The sequence below is a fragment of the Asparagus officinalis genome, chromosome 5 (assembly GCF_001876935.1).
Source record: "Asparagus officinalis chromosome 5, Aspof.V1, whole genome shotgun sequence".
Taxonomy (NCBI): domain Eukaryota; kingdom Viridiplantae; phylum Streptophyta; class Magnoliopsida; order Asparagales; family Asparagaceae; genus Asparagus; species Asparagus officinalis.
This window is the reverse complement of record NC_033798.1, coordinates 58,357,888-58,375,727: the sequence shown is the minus strand read 5'-3', so window position 1 is coordinate 58,375,727 and position 17,840 is coordinate 58,357,888. Positions and strand designations below refer to the sequence as shown.

General features: G+C 41.8%; 1 protein-coding gene across 2 annotated transcripts; it reads right to left on the bottom strand.

Annotated features, from left to right (window-relative positions):
• Positions 11,382-17,527, bottom strand: LOC109843448 (IRK-interacting protein). Of its 2 annotated transcripts, XM_020412382.1 has the most exons (3): positions 17,104-17,527; positions 12,763-13,015; positions 11,382-12,693 (listed from the first exon to the last, which is right to left on the bottom strand). In XM_020412382.1, exons 1-3 carry the CDS (start codon positions 17,329-17,331, stop codon positions 11,558-11,560), a joined length of 1,617 nt encoding a protein of 538 aa, XP_020267971.1. In that variant the 5' UTR covers positions 17,332-17,527; the 3' UTR covers positions 11,382-11,557. The 2 variants fall into 2 exon arrangements, with proteins under 2 accessions (XP_020267971.1, XP_020267970.1); XM_020412381.1 differs by having other exon boundaries at positions 11,382-13,015; positions 17,104-17,525.

Here is a 17,840-nt window from a genome sequence, read left to right as displayed (position 1 = left end):
ACCTGGGGACAGAATATAAAATTCTTCCTCTCTAGCATCAGGTTTGTCTTTATCCTAAGAAAAGACACAATTCTTGACTTCAAATCCGTGCACTTCATACACAGGGGATTTTATCTCGATCCCTAATTAGAGATAAGTCTACGTCTAACACACGTTACCGGTTTAGTCTTTTACCGAATGAAGAAGACACCAGAATACAAGTCTGGGGAATTTTATCCCGAAGCCTAAGTAGGTATAAGTCAACGCTTAACATGTGTTGCCGAGTAGCGTGTTCTTATATAAATGGCAAAGTCTACGTATTCAATATCGTAGCACTAAAAAAATTAACTCTCTTAGCATAACGTTACATGCAGAACAGACTTAAATAATCTGCATACAAGCCCGATTCAAACGGTAACCGGTAAAGGCACGTCAAATCCGTTGATGGTTAAGGATTTGCCAAAAATCCAAAGTCTACGTCTAACACACGTTGTCGGTTTAGTCTTTCACAGAGTGAAAAAGATACCAGAATACAAATCTGAGGACTTTTATCCTGAATCCTAAGTAAGGATGAGTCAATGCCTAACACGCATTACCGGGTAGTCTATTCCCGTGACAAAGACAAAGTTTATGTATTCAAAATTATAGCACCAAGTCTAAGAAAATTAACTCTCTTAGCATAACGTCACATGTGAAACGAGTTTTAATAATTCACATGCTAGCCCGATTCAAACGGTAATCGGTAAAGGCAAGCCAAATCCGTTAATGGCTGAGAGTTTGCCAAAAATCCTATAAGTATTATGTTTATTTGTCCTAAATTCGGATAAAAAATCATGATAAAAAAGAAACAGGCTAAATAAAATACTTGGCTTTCATTAATAAATCAAGTCAAAATATACAATGGTGGAGTTGATTAGTCTAAACGCAATCGGCGACTGAGAATATGAAGTTCCAACTTAGAAAGTTCATCTGCATAGCCATGCTCGGGCTCGGCCTGCAGATCAGCCCGGACGAAATCTTCAGAAGTGTTCAGTATCTTCGCAGCTTCACCTTTTAACCTGACCAGTCTCTCCTGTGCAGGCCCTAACTTCTCAAGCGTCTGTCTACGGGAGTTCTCTATGTCGGCTAGCTCACCTGCGATGATGACGCCAGACTCCTCGGCGTACCTCAAGGCTTTCTGGAGTTTGGCTATCTCCTCACGGTTAGAATCTAATGAATTAAGTAACTCAGCCCTATCTTTGTCCTTCCTCGCGAGATTGGCCATCATCTGCATAACGAAACCCTCTTGAGACTGAAGCTCACTCCCAATAGATGCTCTGATGTTGTGCCATTGCCTCAGCTTGGACTCCAATTGAGAAGACACGAAGGAAGAAGCACCTCCGGCCTTCAACTCCTCCAACTCCTAGAATTCTCGCTCCAAAATGACAAAGTCAGTAGTGAGAGAATTAGCTAGCTCAGGATATCCCTCCTCTCTAATCATCATCATGTGTCGGGCAAGGGAACGCCTGAACTGATCAAAATAGTATCTCTGATGAAGGATTTTCTTGATCATTCCGTGAAAGAAGGTGACAAAATAACCAAGATCCCCACGGAATATGTCTTTGCTCGGGTCAGTGTCGGATAACAGGGCCATGACATGCTCGTATGAGACAATGGAAACCCTACAAGTAATTGTGCAGAGGGGTAAGAGACTCTAGAATATATTGGGGAAATTTAGAGCGAATTATAAGCTTACCAGCGCCAACAGAGATCCCTTTAGTTTGATGTCCTGTACTAGGCTCCACTAATATAATCTCAACAGGCTCGAGAATAGTAGCAGGCGCAACTGTCGACGATATATCTACTCCTCTAGGTGATTTTGCAATGCCCGTCGGGTTTGGGGGAACAATAGCCTGAAGATGAGAATTGAACGGCTGACCCATAGCCATGCTTCCCTCCAATGGGGAAGAGACAGAACCCTCAGGCAAACTAGGGATGCCAGAAATCGTAGCCGTATCAGTCCTAGTGGCTGGGGCTACGATTATAATTCTCTATCAGTCAAATAGAGATTTCGATAAATGAAGAGAATGATAGTGTAGGGGATTATATGCATACTTGCAGATGAACCACCCTCAGGTAAACTAGTGATGCCAGAAATCGTAGTCGTGTCAGTCCCAACGACTGGTCCTACGATTAGAATTCCTTATTAGTCAAATAGAAATTTCGACAAATGAAGATAATGATAATGTCAGGGATTAGATGCATAACTGCAGATGAACCACCCTCAACGGATGGTCCTGCAGCCTCTCTGGTAGCCTGCTCTGCCAATATCTCAACGAGCAACCTAGAATCAGATCCCGAGAAGCTCGGTGCTGAGACGTACATGTGTTCACTAAATCCCCCAAGATCCACACCATGAAAAGTTTCATCCTCGATCGGTCTCTCCAGCGCGACATCTACATGAGAGTTTAAGTGTTGGATAAAAAAAAAGAAGCTAAAGTTCATAATAGGGAAGTTCAGATTCACCTGTGGTAGTGGCAGGAGGCTCTTCTACCTCGATATTCATGCCCACGTTCTTCAATTTGTCTAAAAGAGAATGAAGCGCGGAAATGATTAAAGGGGGAACGAATTCCGAATTGCCTAACTCCTTTAACTGCCACTCAAATGGTGTATTACCGATGTTAGATATACTTGGGCGTAGAATCCTCGGCTCAACGTTATCATCCTGGCCAGCATCTCTGTTTGCCCCAACATACGTAGGCTCATCACTGATAGCATCGCACATTTGCTGCACAAAGCTCGAGCTATCCAAATGGCCAGGATCGGAGAACACAGAGTTGCACGGAAGTTTGCCTCCTCTATGACTTCCTGAAACACGGAGCATGACCAGGTTCAGGGAATCCAGAAGAGCACTATTTAAAAGTTATGTAAATAGTGGAGCATTACCTTCTTCCCCACCAGTAGTTACGTTACCACATAACTCTGCTTCGCGGGCGCGCAGATCAACATACGACTTACGAATGGTCTTCTTCCGTTTTGGAGGACAAGCCTCCACAGGACCAACAGGTCTCTCATGCGTAGATTTAGCACGCATCCCGACCTGTACAGAAGCCTCAGCGCTGGATCGTGATCTCGCGTAACAGAAAATAAGGCGCTCATGCTCATAAACCATCCTACCTAGAGTGACAAGAGTCATCTTGTTAGGATAAGTAAATAGAACATTTCATTCCGGCTTTTGAGGAGCCGGTTTAGATTTAGAAAAGGTAGAGCGTTGAGACCAACGAGAAAACGCCAGATCCATTAATTCTGAAAAGAAAGAGTCTGACAGACCCGTCTCAGATTCTTCCTCATCAACTCCAAAGTCGGTGTCCATGTCCCTCAATTATTCTTCAGAAGTCTCATCCTCATCATCAATAGGAAGGAGCTCCTCATCATCCTTCATCCTATCTTTGCGTGAATTGGAGGGTTTGACAGGTTTCTTCCCCCGCTTCTTCGAAAGCTCATCCTTACGAGCAGCTTTAATAGTAGTCTGAACCAAGTGCTCGGCCTCCAACTCCCAGAGGCCCTTCACATCTAGAAGCTCGTTGGCAGAAAGGAGCCATTTGCAACTGAGAAAGGTAAGCAATGGTTTGCGTTTGGATGAAGGAAGAGTGAAATAGGCGCCAGTATAACCCATCATAGTCCAAAGCCATGCTCGGACGCCGTCAATAAGGCCTTCTTCAGTCCTCAAGCCTTGGTTCGGGTTCCCAACATATAGTTGGTCATAACTGAACTGACGAGCGAAACGGCAAGGAAGATAGGGCTCTATGTGTTAACGACCCTTCACCCGAAGGACGAGGTATCCAACGCGGATGTTCACCAACCAACGGAAGCAACCAATATCAAGGGAAGTCCGACCAGCCCATGGCTTCTCTTCATCAATCAATACGTCGTCATAACAGCCCGAGAAACGAGGAAAACATTTGAAGAATTCCCAACACTTACGAACTTGGAGCTCTCGATATACCTCAATGAAGGTCTTCGCAAACCATTTGCTCCCCTCTAATAACTGCAGAAAAGGGACTGAGGCATCGGCAATGCTAGGCGCCGACATCAAATCAGGACGGTGAAGGACGAGCCATGCCATCAAGTACGTATACAGAAGCTCAACCTTTACAGAAAGAATCTCGGTCGATGGTTCAGAACCCACATGTGTAAAACCATCGACCAAATATCTAAACCCTCAATGAATATCGACAACCATCACCGGAAGCAGAGAGAGATCCTTCCCGTGAGCTAGCTGGACGGCAGGGAGGAGGACCTCAATAGGAAAAGCATTGGAAAACTGATATAGAATAACACACTTCTTCAACCAAAGAGCGAGATACCCCGCCAGAAGGGCCTTAGGCCGAATAGGCTTCCATGCATGACAAAGAAATGTCCGAAATTTGGTCCCCACAGAAAAAGAACCCTCAATACCAGCAATGGTAAATGAATGAGCTTCGGCCTTCTCAATTAAGTCATTAATCGTAGAAGGTGTCAAGGGGGCCAACTCACAAATGGTCTCGCCCAAACTGCTCTCCAAATGCAGAAATAAATAATCAGCAAACTGCTTCAAGCTGACCTGCTTCTTCCTCTTCGCCAGAGGACTCATCTTGACCAGTGATGTATAATAATAACACGTAAGGTCCCAGAGCGTGTCATACATGTCGGAGGAATATCTCTTTAGCTGTCCTAGCTGAAGGTTAGAGGGAAAGTACTCTTGATATGGGTAATCTCCCATTGGAAGACCAGAAACCTTATGCATCTCATGGAGAGCTAATCCCAACTCTCCATTGCAAGTCAGAAAAATGTTACTGTAAGGGTTATAAGACTCCAGCAATGCCAAGAAATGACAACTGGTGATCGAAAATCCATACATGGTCGCTCATATGGGTGCATACAATCTGCTGCGTCTCATCTCACTCTCCCAACGTCCCAAAACGTAACTAGTCATACGAGTCCATCACTTTTTAGGCGGTGAATATGCCCAGCCGAAATATCTGAACTCTTTCAGGGGTAACTTCCTTCCAAGCCTAGCCAGACGATTCCTCACAGTATAGGCGGCTACTGACACCTTGTCCGGTGGCGCTGTATCAAGTCCCAGAATCCCCGATCGAAGGCCGTGAATATGAGTATACCCATCAGAACCTGGGGTCTTATGATGGAAAACAAAGCCACAGTGAACTCGCTCATGGTCATCTGTAAGATTCTAAGACATCTACCGCCGTACAGCCTGCGTCTTCAATGAGTGAGGGAATCCTGACGGGGAATAGAGAGGATGTATAAAAGGCTCCCGTCATCATCATTCAAACAATACTCATCATCAAGAGTCAATTTAGCCGGATCCTCAACATGGTCCCCGAATAAATAATCAGGCTTCTCTAAAGCCTGGGTAGAAATGGAGTCTTCAGTAAAGGTAGCATCAGTGATCAGCTGGCGTAATGAATGACGACCCCCGTCTCGTATCAATCGATGAACCTCCTCGGGACGACTCTCATTAAACTGAGGTGTCGGACCAATGGCTTGCTTGTCAACACTAGCAGTGAAAGTCTCACTGTAACAACCGCTCGTAGCATAAGGTGGAAAGCCATCTGTGAGGAACTCGACTGCAACAAAACAACACAGAATTAGAAATTATTTCTAAATTATACAAGGATTGAATTCATCTTACAAGACAGCGAGATAGAGTCACTCCTTGGGTGATTGGCGAGACGATTCCGATTGTCTTACACGAGAAGGGCGGTATACACCATCACGTAAACAACGTGACGATATACCCCAACCCACGCAGTGTAATACAACGTAAAATCACCCCATATGCCTGAAGACGTGAATTGGCCAAGCAATACACGTCTTTTGAAGCATCCCCGCGAAGGAGGACGTTGGCTCTTCCCGAATGGCTCGCGAAGGGGCCAAACGAGGATACAACGGAACTCGAATTCATCCTGAAGCCTCAATCCCCGTGAAGGAGGACGTTGGCTCTTCCCGAATGACTCGCGAAGGAGCCAAATGAGGATACAATGCAACTCGAAACCATCCCGAAGCCTCAATACCCGCGATGGATGACGTCAGATCTTCCCGAATGACCCGCGAAGGAGCCAAACGAGGGTACAACGGAACTTGAAGTCATCCCGAAGCCTTAATCCCCACGAAGGAGGACGTCAGCTCTTCCTGAATGACCCGCGAAGGAGTCAAATGAGGGTACAACAAAACACGAAATCATCTTGAAGCCTCAGAAATTATAAAAGCTCACCCCCCGTATGAGGAAGCTACGGGAGCCTCCCTCTCGCTATGCTGAGAAGATGAGCGGCTCCTATAAAAACGTGGTCGATGCGGAGACATGGTTAACATGCAACGAAAATCAACGAATCAGGTACAATCATGAATTCGAGAACCCGAAATTGAAAGGGAAATTATGAATTTTAACCAAAATCCTACAAATAAAACGAGATTTTACGGTTAAAGTCTAATTAAATCTACGAGTTCCATACATGCAAACAATGGGTCCAATTTGCATTTAAAGCCCTCATGATCAAGTTTAGGAATAAAATACCCAAAATACCCCTCATATTCAAGGCTCAAAGTTAGTCATGAACACATACGATTTTCGGCCCTACTTTACACAAAAGCCCCCCTAAAGTTTTCGGCCATGGGTATGTAACCCAAGCTTCCAAAATTTCAGCCCTTTTACAAATAAGCCCCTCAACAATTTTTGGCCACTTTTTGCAAATAAACCCTTCAACAATTTTTGATCTTTTTGCATGAAGCACCCCTCAAAATTTTGGCCAAATTGGCATACAATCCAAGGCCCAAAATTTCAGTTCTCTTGCATAACATCCTCTCAAAGATTTCGGCCAATGTTTGCATAAAAACCCACCAAGAATTTCGGCCTCATGTGCATGAAACCCCCTACAAATTTTGGCCATATTCAAAACCCACATTCAAGATTCACTCTTTTTCACAAAACCCATTTTATGAGAGCAAAACGCTACAATCTTTGCATACAAATTCATGAATTTTTGGTTACCTACCCACACTACAAGAATAAAGTTTTAATCTTTCCTACAAAATCCAAGAATTCTTGAACCAAAATTAAGAAAAAAAAAGAGAGAAGAGTTCTTGGAGAGAAGTTTACCCAAATCAAGAGCTTGGAAACCCAACTCAAAAGTCCAACTCTTGAGCTTGAAGACGTAATAAACCCTAGTTTTGAGAGGAGAGGATTTTCGGCCAATAAAGAGATGAAAATCCGAAATTCTTTTGAGGGGTTGAGGGATTTTAAAAGCAAGAGTTTTAATGGGTTAAGAGTTCTTGTTGATGAACTTGGGATAAGAGTTTGTTTAAGAGGAAGAAGGTGGAGGAGTTTTAGGGGAGAAATGACTTCAATTTGAATTTTGGAACAAAAAGGGGGAAGTGAAAGTAAAACAAAAGCACAAAAGAAAGAAAAAAAAAACAAAGAGGTGGGGCATCCGGGGAAGAATTTTCAACAGTAAGGTAGGATTCAATGTGGAACAGGAACTCTTCATGCTGAACATTTTATTCTACATTGTTTATTTTGTTTATTTCAGAATAATAAAAAGAATATATTCTTCTCTTATGTGAGAGTTTCTTGTTCAGTTTTCAAAAAAAAAAGAAGAAGAAAAGAAAAAAAAGAAAAAAAAAGAAAAGAAAAAAAAAGAAGAAAAAAAAAGAAAAAAAAAAGAAAAAAAAAGAAAAAAAAAGAAGAAGAATAAATTGTTGTTTTCATCCTCCTCAAACCAAAGGTAATTGCAGATTTTTATCAGTCGACCAAATATAAGTGTTTTACTTTTTATCTGCTTTACTTTATGCATCATAGCGTTTGCATTGAGGACAATGCAAAATTTAGGTGTGGAGGTGGGAATTAGTTTTTTTTCTCTTTATTTTACATTTTTAGTTACATTTTTGTTTTTTTTTTCTTCCTTTTTTTTTCTTCTTTAAAAAAAAATTTATAAAAATATTATCACTTGCCAAATTGATAGAGTTATGTAATAATTGATTTGTTTGATAAATTTTAAATTTTCTAATCCCTAGTTGGTTATTTACTTAAGTTCACATTTTATGATAACTCTAAATAAATTTCTTATAAGCCAAGACCGAGACACTCCCAGTGTCTCGGGCCTAGGCCGGGTCCCCCAGGTGTTTTTATGATGATTTTTCGCATGTTTTCGCCCGCTATTGGTTGTTCCGATAAAAATCAACACCAGTCAATGCCGATCGATGCGAAATCCTAAGGTCAACGCTGGTCAACGCGTAGCCCTAGGTCAACACCAGCCAACGCGATGCAATGAGAGTCAACACTAATCGATGCGAAACCCTAAAGTCAATGCCAGTCAACGTGTAGCCCTAGGTCAATGCTAGTCAACGCATTGCGATAAAAAGTCAACATCGATCGATGTGAAACCCTAAGATCAACACCGATCAACGCGTAACCCTAGGTCAACGCCAATCAACGCGTTGCGATGAAAGTCAATGCTGATCGATGCGAAACCCTAAGGTCAACACCGGTCAACGCGTAGCCCTAGGTCAACTCCAGTCAACGCGTTGCGATGAGAGCCAACACCGGTCGATGCGAAACCGTAAGGTCAACGCCGGTCAACACGTAGCCCTAGGTCAACGCCAGTCAACGCGTTACGATGAGAGTCAATGCCGATCGATGCGAAACCATAAGGTCAACACCGGTCAACGCGTAGCCCTAGGGCAACGCCAGCCAACGAGCTGCGATGAAAGTCAACGCCGATCGATGCGAAACCATAAGGTCAACGCCGGTCAACACGTAGCCTAGGTCAACGCGTAGCCTAGATCAACGCCAGTCAATGTGTTGCGATGTAAGTCAACGTTGATCGATGTAAAACCATAAGGTCAACGCCGGTCAACACGTAGCCCTAGGCCAACGCCAGTCAACGCGTTGCGATAAAAGTCAATGTCGATTGATGCAAAACCCTAAGGTCAACGTCGATCAATGTGTAGCCCTAGGTCAACGCCAGTCAACGCGTTGCGATAAAAGTTAACGCCGATCGATGAGAAACCCTAAGGTCAACGCCGGTCAACGCATAGTCCTAGGTCAACGCCAGTCAATGTGTAGCCCTAGGCCAACACCAATCAACGCGTTGCGATAAAAGTCAACGCCGATCGATGCGAAACCCTAAGGTCAACGCCGGTCAAAGCGTAGCCCTAGGTCAACACCAGTCAAAACGTTGCGATGAAAGTCAACGGCGATCGATGAGAAACCCTAAGATTAACGTCGGTCAACGCGTAACCCTAGGTAAACGCTAGGCAACACGTCACGATGAAAGTCAACGCCGATCTATACGAAACCCTAAGGTCAACGCCGATTGATACGAAACCCTAAGGTCAACGACAGTCAACGTGTTGCGATGAAAGTTAACGGCGATCAATGCGAAACCCTAAGGTTAACGCCGATCAACGCATAGCCCTAGGTCAACGCCAACCAACGCGTTGCGATAAAAGTCAACGCTGATCGATACGAAACCCTAAGGATGACACCGGTCAACGCGTAGCCCTAGGTCAACGCCAGTCAACGTGTTGCGATGAAAATTAACGCCGATCGATGCGAAACCCTAAGGTCAACGCCGATAGACGCGTAGCCCTAGGTTAACACCAGTCAACGCGTTATGATGAAAGTCAACACCGATCTATACAAAACCCTAAGGTCAACGCCGATCGATACGAAACCCTAAGGTTAATGCCGGTCAACGCGTTGCGATGAAAGTCAACGCTGATTTATACGAAACCCTAAGGTCAACGCCGATCGATACGAAACACTAAGGTCTATGCCGATCGATACAAAACCCTAAGGTCAACGCTGGTTAACACTTAGCTCTGAGTCAACGTTTTTATATCGGTCAACGCGTTGCAACGGAGATAATCAATTCAAAGTCAACTCAATAACACGAGCCAAAACCAACTCACCAATTTCGGTTTGAGACTTCGACAACGGCCAGACGATAAACGCAGCGCCAGAAGAACTTCAATTATTCATCAAAATATTGAATAGACTGAAAATCAAAGAAGTCAAAGATTGAAGCTGACTACAAGTGCTTTCATACCGACTAAAGGTTGAACCAGTCACATCCAAAGTATTTTAAACCCTTCTATAAAAGAAACGAGACTGAAACACTTTGGAGGGGGTATCTGTAGGCATCAAAAATTACCTACGGGCTCTCACACGCAGCTCGAAGCAGAGAGAAGACGATGAACGTCACTATCCGAGTCATAGAAGTTTAATTGACGTCGATGAGCGCATGAAGCAAGTCGACGAACTGTGTGAAGCAACGGAACTACAGAATAACGAAGATACGAACTGATTGGGAGCTACGCTTCACTTATGAAAAAACTAAGCACCTCTCGTGTCCCGTCTACTCCATGTATGAATCAACCATGGGAGCTCGTAGATCTCCTCGTCGGCTTTCATACGCACTTTGAATAGTACAATTCTGAGATCGAGCGACGAATATATAGCGGAAACAAACGGGACGCACAAAACAGTGCCCCGGACCTTAGCAGAGACACCCGTGGTGTCTCGGCGAAGGCCGAGACACCCGTGGTGTCTATTTTTGAGCGGTTTTCAACCGTTAACCACCTGGATTTATTTCAACTGATCTAATATCATCCAAGAACGTGATAAAGTGGTTACAACTGAGGATAAGAGTGAATCGGTGGTTCTTATCCGAAAACAGAGCTCCTGAGACCTATAAATACAGCCCTAGGGCCTTCATTTGCACAGATCTAAAATTTTCGAGCCTCAGCGAAGCCCTGCTGAATTGGAGACTGAAGGAGCACGAATTTCAGAGAAGATGAGAAGATCGGATCGAGTTCTTCGACATGAAGAAGAAGAGTTCGTCAGATCTACAGTTCCCGGTTCCTTCCCTTGAGATCGTACCTAGCTGCGATCTCGAGAAGAGTGGTTATCTTGCTGTTGCCGAGATAATCGCTTCGGTTTCTTGATTCCTTCGCGAATCAACGAAACTCCGGATTGATCTGATCGTTTGGTAGGTCACGGATATCAACGTCCCCGTCACATGCAAAGATCCCACGCAAGCAGCGGGAGATAAACGTCCGCTGCGTTTGTTTGAGAAGAGTTGTAATTTTCGTTATTTTATTGTGTGAGGAGATCTTATAAAAAGATCAACTGTTAAACTCTTTGTAACGTTTGAAGTTGTAATGAGTTGCACAATGAAAAAGTCAACTTTCACACCAAACACTCATGGCCACGCATCAATTTTCAGAATACTCCAATTGCTGCAAACCATGTTATATAATTTTTCCTTTGATTTTGAAGCAGATCATACACAATATAATCTTACAAGATTCTGTCCCTCCTACTCTCAATCCAATTGTTAGAAAACAACTTCCAGTCAGCATCAGATGAAAATTACAATGATATTCCTTCAGTTGAGAACATACAACAGAGTTAGAATTTTGTTCTTCTTTCAACTATCCCCCCTCACACTTCTCTGTGTACATAGAAAACACGTCTATAAAAACAAATTGCACTGCCCTAAAAATGAAGCTGAAAACCAACCGCAACCTCAACAAATCGCTATGGTACAGACCGATACCTGCAAAGAACCTTGCATCTAAGCACCCGATCTTGCACATAAAACCCTGGCATTACCATAATCTTCACCCTGGTCGGATTTCGTCCTCCCTGCCTATCAAATAAAACATCCTCCATATAGAGAGGATCAAAAGTCCTATCCTCTTCAACTCTCAAGATTACTAAAGGTGGGTTGAAGGAAAAAGCTAACAAATGCAGCAACCAGATGCACTTTGCTGAGACAAAGAAGGATTGAAGAAGCTGCTCTGGCCATGGCATGGACCAATCCAGCACCGAGACAATACCATTCATCTTCTGATCACAAAACCTATTGAAATCCTCACAGTAATGTTTAGTACCTTTCTGCAAAACATCGTTCCAGCTCAGGCTTCTAAGCGCAACGAATGAAGAGAAATTCTCCAATCGATCTTGCTGAGGATCAAGAACTCTAGGAGAGCCTTTCTTTTGAAATACACAGTTCTCAAAGTCTTGGTACAGCGATTGGTTTACAAGAGATTCTAAATGGTAGAGTACCCCTTTCGAATACTTATTACTTATGGCCACTTGGTGCGGTTGAAGAACTAAATCTAGCTTCTCCATTAAACTGCTATCAGCTTCTTCAATCTGGTTTATGAGTGTCTTGCAGAACTGTTTAACTGAGAGCCGAGCTTCTGAAACTACTTGCAAGAATCCCTCCACCATCACTTCTTGGCTGACAGGCATCGAGTTGTCTTTTACTACGCTAATGGATTTTGCTCTTTTTGTGGTGTCTTTTCCTTGCACTGCATGTTTTAAAGCTTTCTTCAGGTCTTCACAATATGATTCAAGGCTCATCAGCTTTTGTTGCAAGTCTCCCAATGAAGATTTCATCTCTGAAACTTCAGCTAAGGCAGCATCCCTGTTTTCATTGGCCTCGAGCAGCTCCTTCTTTAGTGTTTCAATTGAGAAAACTCCCCAAGCTTTTACAATCTGGGACATGTCTCCAGATTCTAATGCAGTTGGAGACATTTCTGTCTTGGGTTTCTTTTTCGATTTAAACAGCCATGAAAATTTTGCCCCTTTCTGTTTAGGGTGAAACTGTACTGGAGCTGTATCACTTGAAGGTTTTGTACTGATACCATTCTTGGTATTTTTCTGATCTGCATCATTTTCCCTATTAATTGTTGCTGGCTCGCATGTATTACAAGTGTTGAGAAGTTTGAACTCACTTGAGTTGGTTCGCCTGCTAGAAGACTTGATTATATCAGAAGCTGGAGCATTTGGCAAAACGGGAAAAAGGTTTGTACATGAGCTCCTCTTAGAAAGCTGGTTGTTTGTATATTTGTTTAGAGTTTTAGTATCGGCGACAGTGCTGTCATTATCCCTGGGTTCTTCTTCAAATCTTCCACTCCAGCTCTCAGACAGGCTTCGATTTTCTGGAAGGATGTAGTGATACCCAGGTAATGGGTCCTCTTCGTAACTCTGATATTTATTTCAACAAAAAAGACAATACTTACTATCAATCTTAAAAGAGGGCGGAAACTGCTAAACAGTTCCTGTCCATTTTCCAAGTGAATGTAAATGTTAATATCTAACTTGTCATGGAATCCAAAAGTATAACAGTAATAAATGAATAGACAACATTGTACAAGAGAGCATTGAAGGGGGAGAAAACAACACAGTAAGAAATTTCCTGCCAGAAAAATGGTGTATACAAATAGCAGAGATTGCATTAACACACCTTAGAAATGAAAAGGAAACATGATTCCCTAACATGACTTAGGAATGGAAGGGGAACATAAAATTTCCCACAGAGAACATGATTTCTATCAGCAAAAATTGACCAGGAAGTAATAAAAAAACACTACCATAAAACCATTAGAGTCAACATAGTAACAGGTACATGCATCGAGAAGGTCTTAGTGTCAAGCTACAAAATTATAGAAAAGCCAAAACCTGAAAATAAATAACATTCCAGTTATAAGTTTGAGTGACATGAGAAAACCCCAGATAACAGGTATGCACTAACCTCAAAACTGAACACAACACCATCTCAAAGAATAATATTCAGAAAGTAACAGACAATAGTAAATATTCACCAGAAGATGATATAGCAATAAATAGTGAAAACAGCTGCTTATTAAATTTTATACCAGGAAATTCATTTCAACAACAGTTGCAACCAAGATTAATGGTACAAATAATCAGTTGCAAGGAATGAAAAGTTAAAGCTTCTCCAATCAGGCTTTAAGTTTTAGGTTTCTTAAAAACCCAAAGATATGAGACAAAAATTTCACTGTCGTTCTCATAATACATACTACTGGGGTTTGAACACCATTGATTGTTCCTTCCTCGACAAATACTAGCACCTACTATTGGGGTTTGAACACCATTGATTGTTCCTTCCTCAAGAAATATTAGCACCTACTACTGGGGTTTGGACACCATTGATTGTTCCTTCCTCGAGAAATATTAGCACCACATTATGGTCTAAATAGATATAAAAGAATGAATGATCTATAAACAAATGTGAATTGTGCTAGTCCTCGCATCCCTGGTCAGTGAAGGCCGAGTTTTGAGACCACTACTTATAGGAGTCAGGGGATATTTCAGTAATAATAGAATCCACTGAAGACCAACTGCATGTTTATTATCAAAGATGGTAAATGCTAGCAAAAAATAATCTTATAGATTGGTGGAAAAAGAGGTTTCCTTCCAGATACTGGTAGAACATGCAATTGTTGCCCGACTTCATACATGAAGGAAAAAAAATTTAATGCTGGACATGTAGAAAGAAAATTAAAGAAACCTAAGAAAGAATGCTGGACATGTAGAACGAAATTAAAGAAACCTAAGAAAGAGAACAAATTAAACATGTGTATGTGATCTGTAAAGGTGCTTGAGCTCATTTTTGCTAGAATAAACGTACAATACATAATTAATTAGACTTTTAGCAGGTTAGGAGGTAGTTAAAGAATGACACTTGGTTAAGTCATGCGTGAAATGAAGGGATGTGAAGTTTACTTCTTAGGTCAATAGATGGTCCATAGAAAGAGGAATACAGGAAGGATACTCATTGCAAGTCTTAAAGTCTCTGTCACTACACGGAAACTCTGAAGTTGTGGTGATGGTTGAGGGATATACTCTAATATGCCACCATAGGCTGAGGGCCGTTTCATGGACCAAATCTGGACTCATGAAGCAATATCTTTTTTTTATCCACTCCATAAAATTTGAGCCAACAAGACTCGAACTTGTTGAAATCAGACAAAACATCTAAACATCAAAAGACTGCAACAACCAGAATAGCTTGAGATAAAAATGTCCATGAGTCTGGTATAATTACAATACTTCCTTAAATTTTGTGGAAATCCTATGATCACATAAAACTCCAGCAAGAAAAAGACCTCCACTTAACTATCACTTTTGAACTACTCGATCTCACATCATACCGAACGAACAATTCTAAGTACGCAAAATGGTTACTCCAAGGTATTGCGGAACTAACAATATATACTGGAGCCGCCTCCTCACAACTTTGCTAAAGTTACTTCCCGTATGTTCCATCTTCATCCTAATATTCTGAATCTTTTGGATTCAACTACCTCTATCCACCTTTTTACATTGCAATTATCCCTTCCTGATTTCATCAACTAATACTATGTCACAACATGCTCCACAAAATCCTATATGAGATATGCCTCGTTCATCCACAACTGATGTAAAAAGAGAGTTTTAACAGTTTCACAATCTAATTACATTCACGATGAAACAAGGCTCAGATTGCCGATATTAGGAATTTAAAGGGACATAAAGATTGATCGATAACTAGAAACTGTAAGAAAAAGAATGATACGGACAGACAATTACACATCAGATTTAAAGGAAAATGCAAGGAAAAATGGAGAAACTATGGTACCAAGCATCTTAATTTAGTGTTAGTAGAAGGACTTCCGCACAAGTGAATACTCCTAGAATAAATTTAGTCTTAATAAGTGGCAGGACTTCTGCATAAGTCAATACTCCTAGAATGGAAAGAAGATTATGAAGAGAAATAGCCCACTTATCCACACTGTAATTGTACGGCACACAAATGCTTCTTAGAGCTTTGCCTTTGTAATATGCATAAGGAGAGAGATGAAAAATAAATTTCTTCAAGGAAATAATGTTCCTTAGTAATAGCCTTCTGGAATGCCTTTGCTAGAGAAAAGTACTGAATTGACAAAATACGTAGAAAGGCACAACGCATGTTCCTGAGAAAGAACTAGCAAGCTGAGGGCTTTAAGCGTGCTCCTTGTGCATATTGTTCAGTTATCTTTCTTACTCTCCTACTACATGCTTGGGCCTCTAGTTGTCTCTCTACTTATGATGTCCTTGTTGTAATTTCCTAGAATCTTGCTTATCATTAGTACGAAGACTCACGTTAGTCTTCCCTTACATCAAAATTAACCATACGAAAATAAACGTCTTTTGGATAAGATGGAATAGGAAAAAGGTCAGCACTGGTTAGGGAAATAAAAGCACCTGGAAGGCTCTTGAAAGATGCTAGTTTTATCAATTTCAAAGTAACTAATTCCGTGTAAGTTTTATGATACTATGGGAAGAGTCCAACTGCAGTACAAGCCTTTAATTAAAGATGAAATACCAACTTCCATCAACAAATTTATTCCAGGGAATAGTGCTCTAGAGGAATATATCCAAGGGACCAGACACACAACAATTACACAAAGGCTAGATGAGGAATCTACCTAAACAACTTTTTTTTTAATAAAGAATTCCCAAGAATCCAAGAAAATCCTAAACCAAAACAAAATATCTATTGTCGGTAACCAGTTGTCACCAATTCAATCCTTGGTTTATTGTTACTTACTTTCGGACGACAGGTGATTGAATGGGACTTAATCCTTAATCTAAAGTGCAATGTGAACTAATTAACTGAAGCACCTACAACTACAAGCCTTAGATACATTCACCATTCCAAGTAAGCAGAGCAGTTAGCATATATGAAAAGCCTGAAAGGACACGACCATAATTTCTCTGAACAATGAATCCCCAAATCTTCAGTTAAAAAAATAGCAATAACAACGGAATGGAAATAAATCTAACAAGATAAATAATTAATATATTAAAGCACAGAAACTCCCAATCCATGACTATATCAAATTTCACACTAATGACAATGAAGACACATCCATCAATTTTAGGCCTTTCCTCAAGTGTCACCTACTACATCAACAGCTACACAAATCATGGACGGAGAATATGCTGAAGCTGGATCCTAGCTCATGGACATTAAGCCAACACGGAAATATCTATTCACCCACTTGTGAGAACTTCCCCCCATCATCAAATTATGCATAATTAGCTTAATAAACACACACACAGAATCATTGCCGACCCCAAGCGCCCACAATAAACATTCACATAAAGAGCCCGGGGGAAAGAAAAAAAAAGGCTGGCCACTGAATCCCACAAGCGCAAGATCAACAGACATCTAGAAACCCATCAATCAAATGCCGTTGTGAATCAAACCCACACGGGAAATCCAAAGAAAAGAGAGCTAAAATTACCGGGGTGAATACTGGGTAATCCTCAGCGGAGAGCTGATGAGAAGATCTCGAGAGAGAAGGGGAAGCCCCAGGCTGGATCCTTGGGAGAGCAGCAGCAGGGCTGCTGCTGCTCCCTTGAACAAGAGCAGCGTGAAGAGCTCTGAGCTCCATGGCCTTGGCAAGGGCGACCTTGAGGTCCTGCCTCTGGATTCCGTGCCCGTGGGCCTGTAGAGCTTCAGAAGAGGCCATTAGACCCTCCTTCTAACGCATCAGAGAGAGAATTCTATTGGGTTTCTTGGAAATCTAAGGTCGAACGAAAATGGCAAGAAGGAAGAGAGAAAAAGAAAAAGGTTGAGACCGAGAGAGTTGCTGGCCTGCTGAGTGCTTTTATTTATATATATTAAGCTGAGTGCATTGGAATGACAAGAGCCATCCACGTCTAATTACTATTCTTCGGTCTCTCCAATCCCCGTTGAGGATTTAAGAAGGGAATTTACTTGAAAATATCTTATTTTTTGCATTGATAAATGTAAGTATGGGGAATCTTTAGAACTTAATTTATGTTTAGGATGGATGGTGGATTCAAAATGAGACAATTTGATAAGCACCTTGCTCTGGGGCAATTTTCACAAAAACCCCGTGAACTTCCGGGCATTTGCCACGGAATTGTTTTTACCACTAACCCTCTTGACCTTTGGACAGTCTTTATGAAACCCATGGGCTTTCAATCTATCCCAGTCGACCCCCTACCTGTGGAC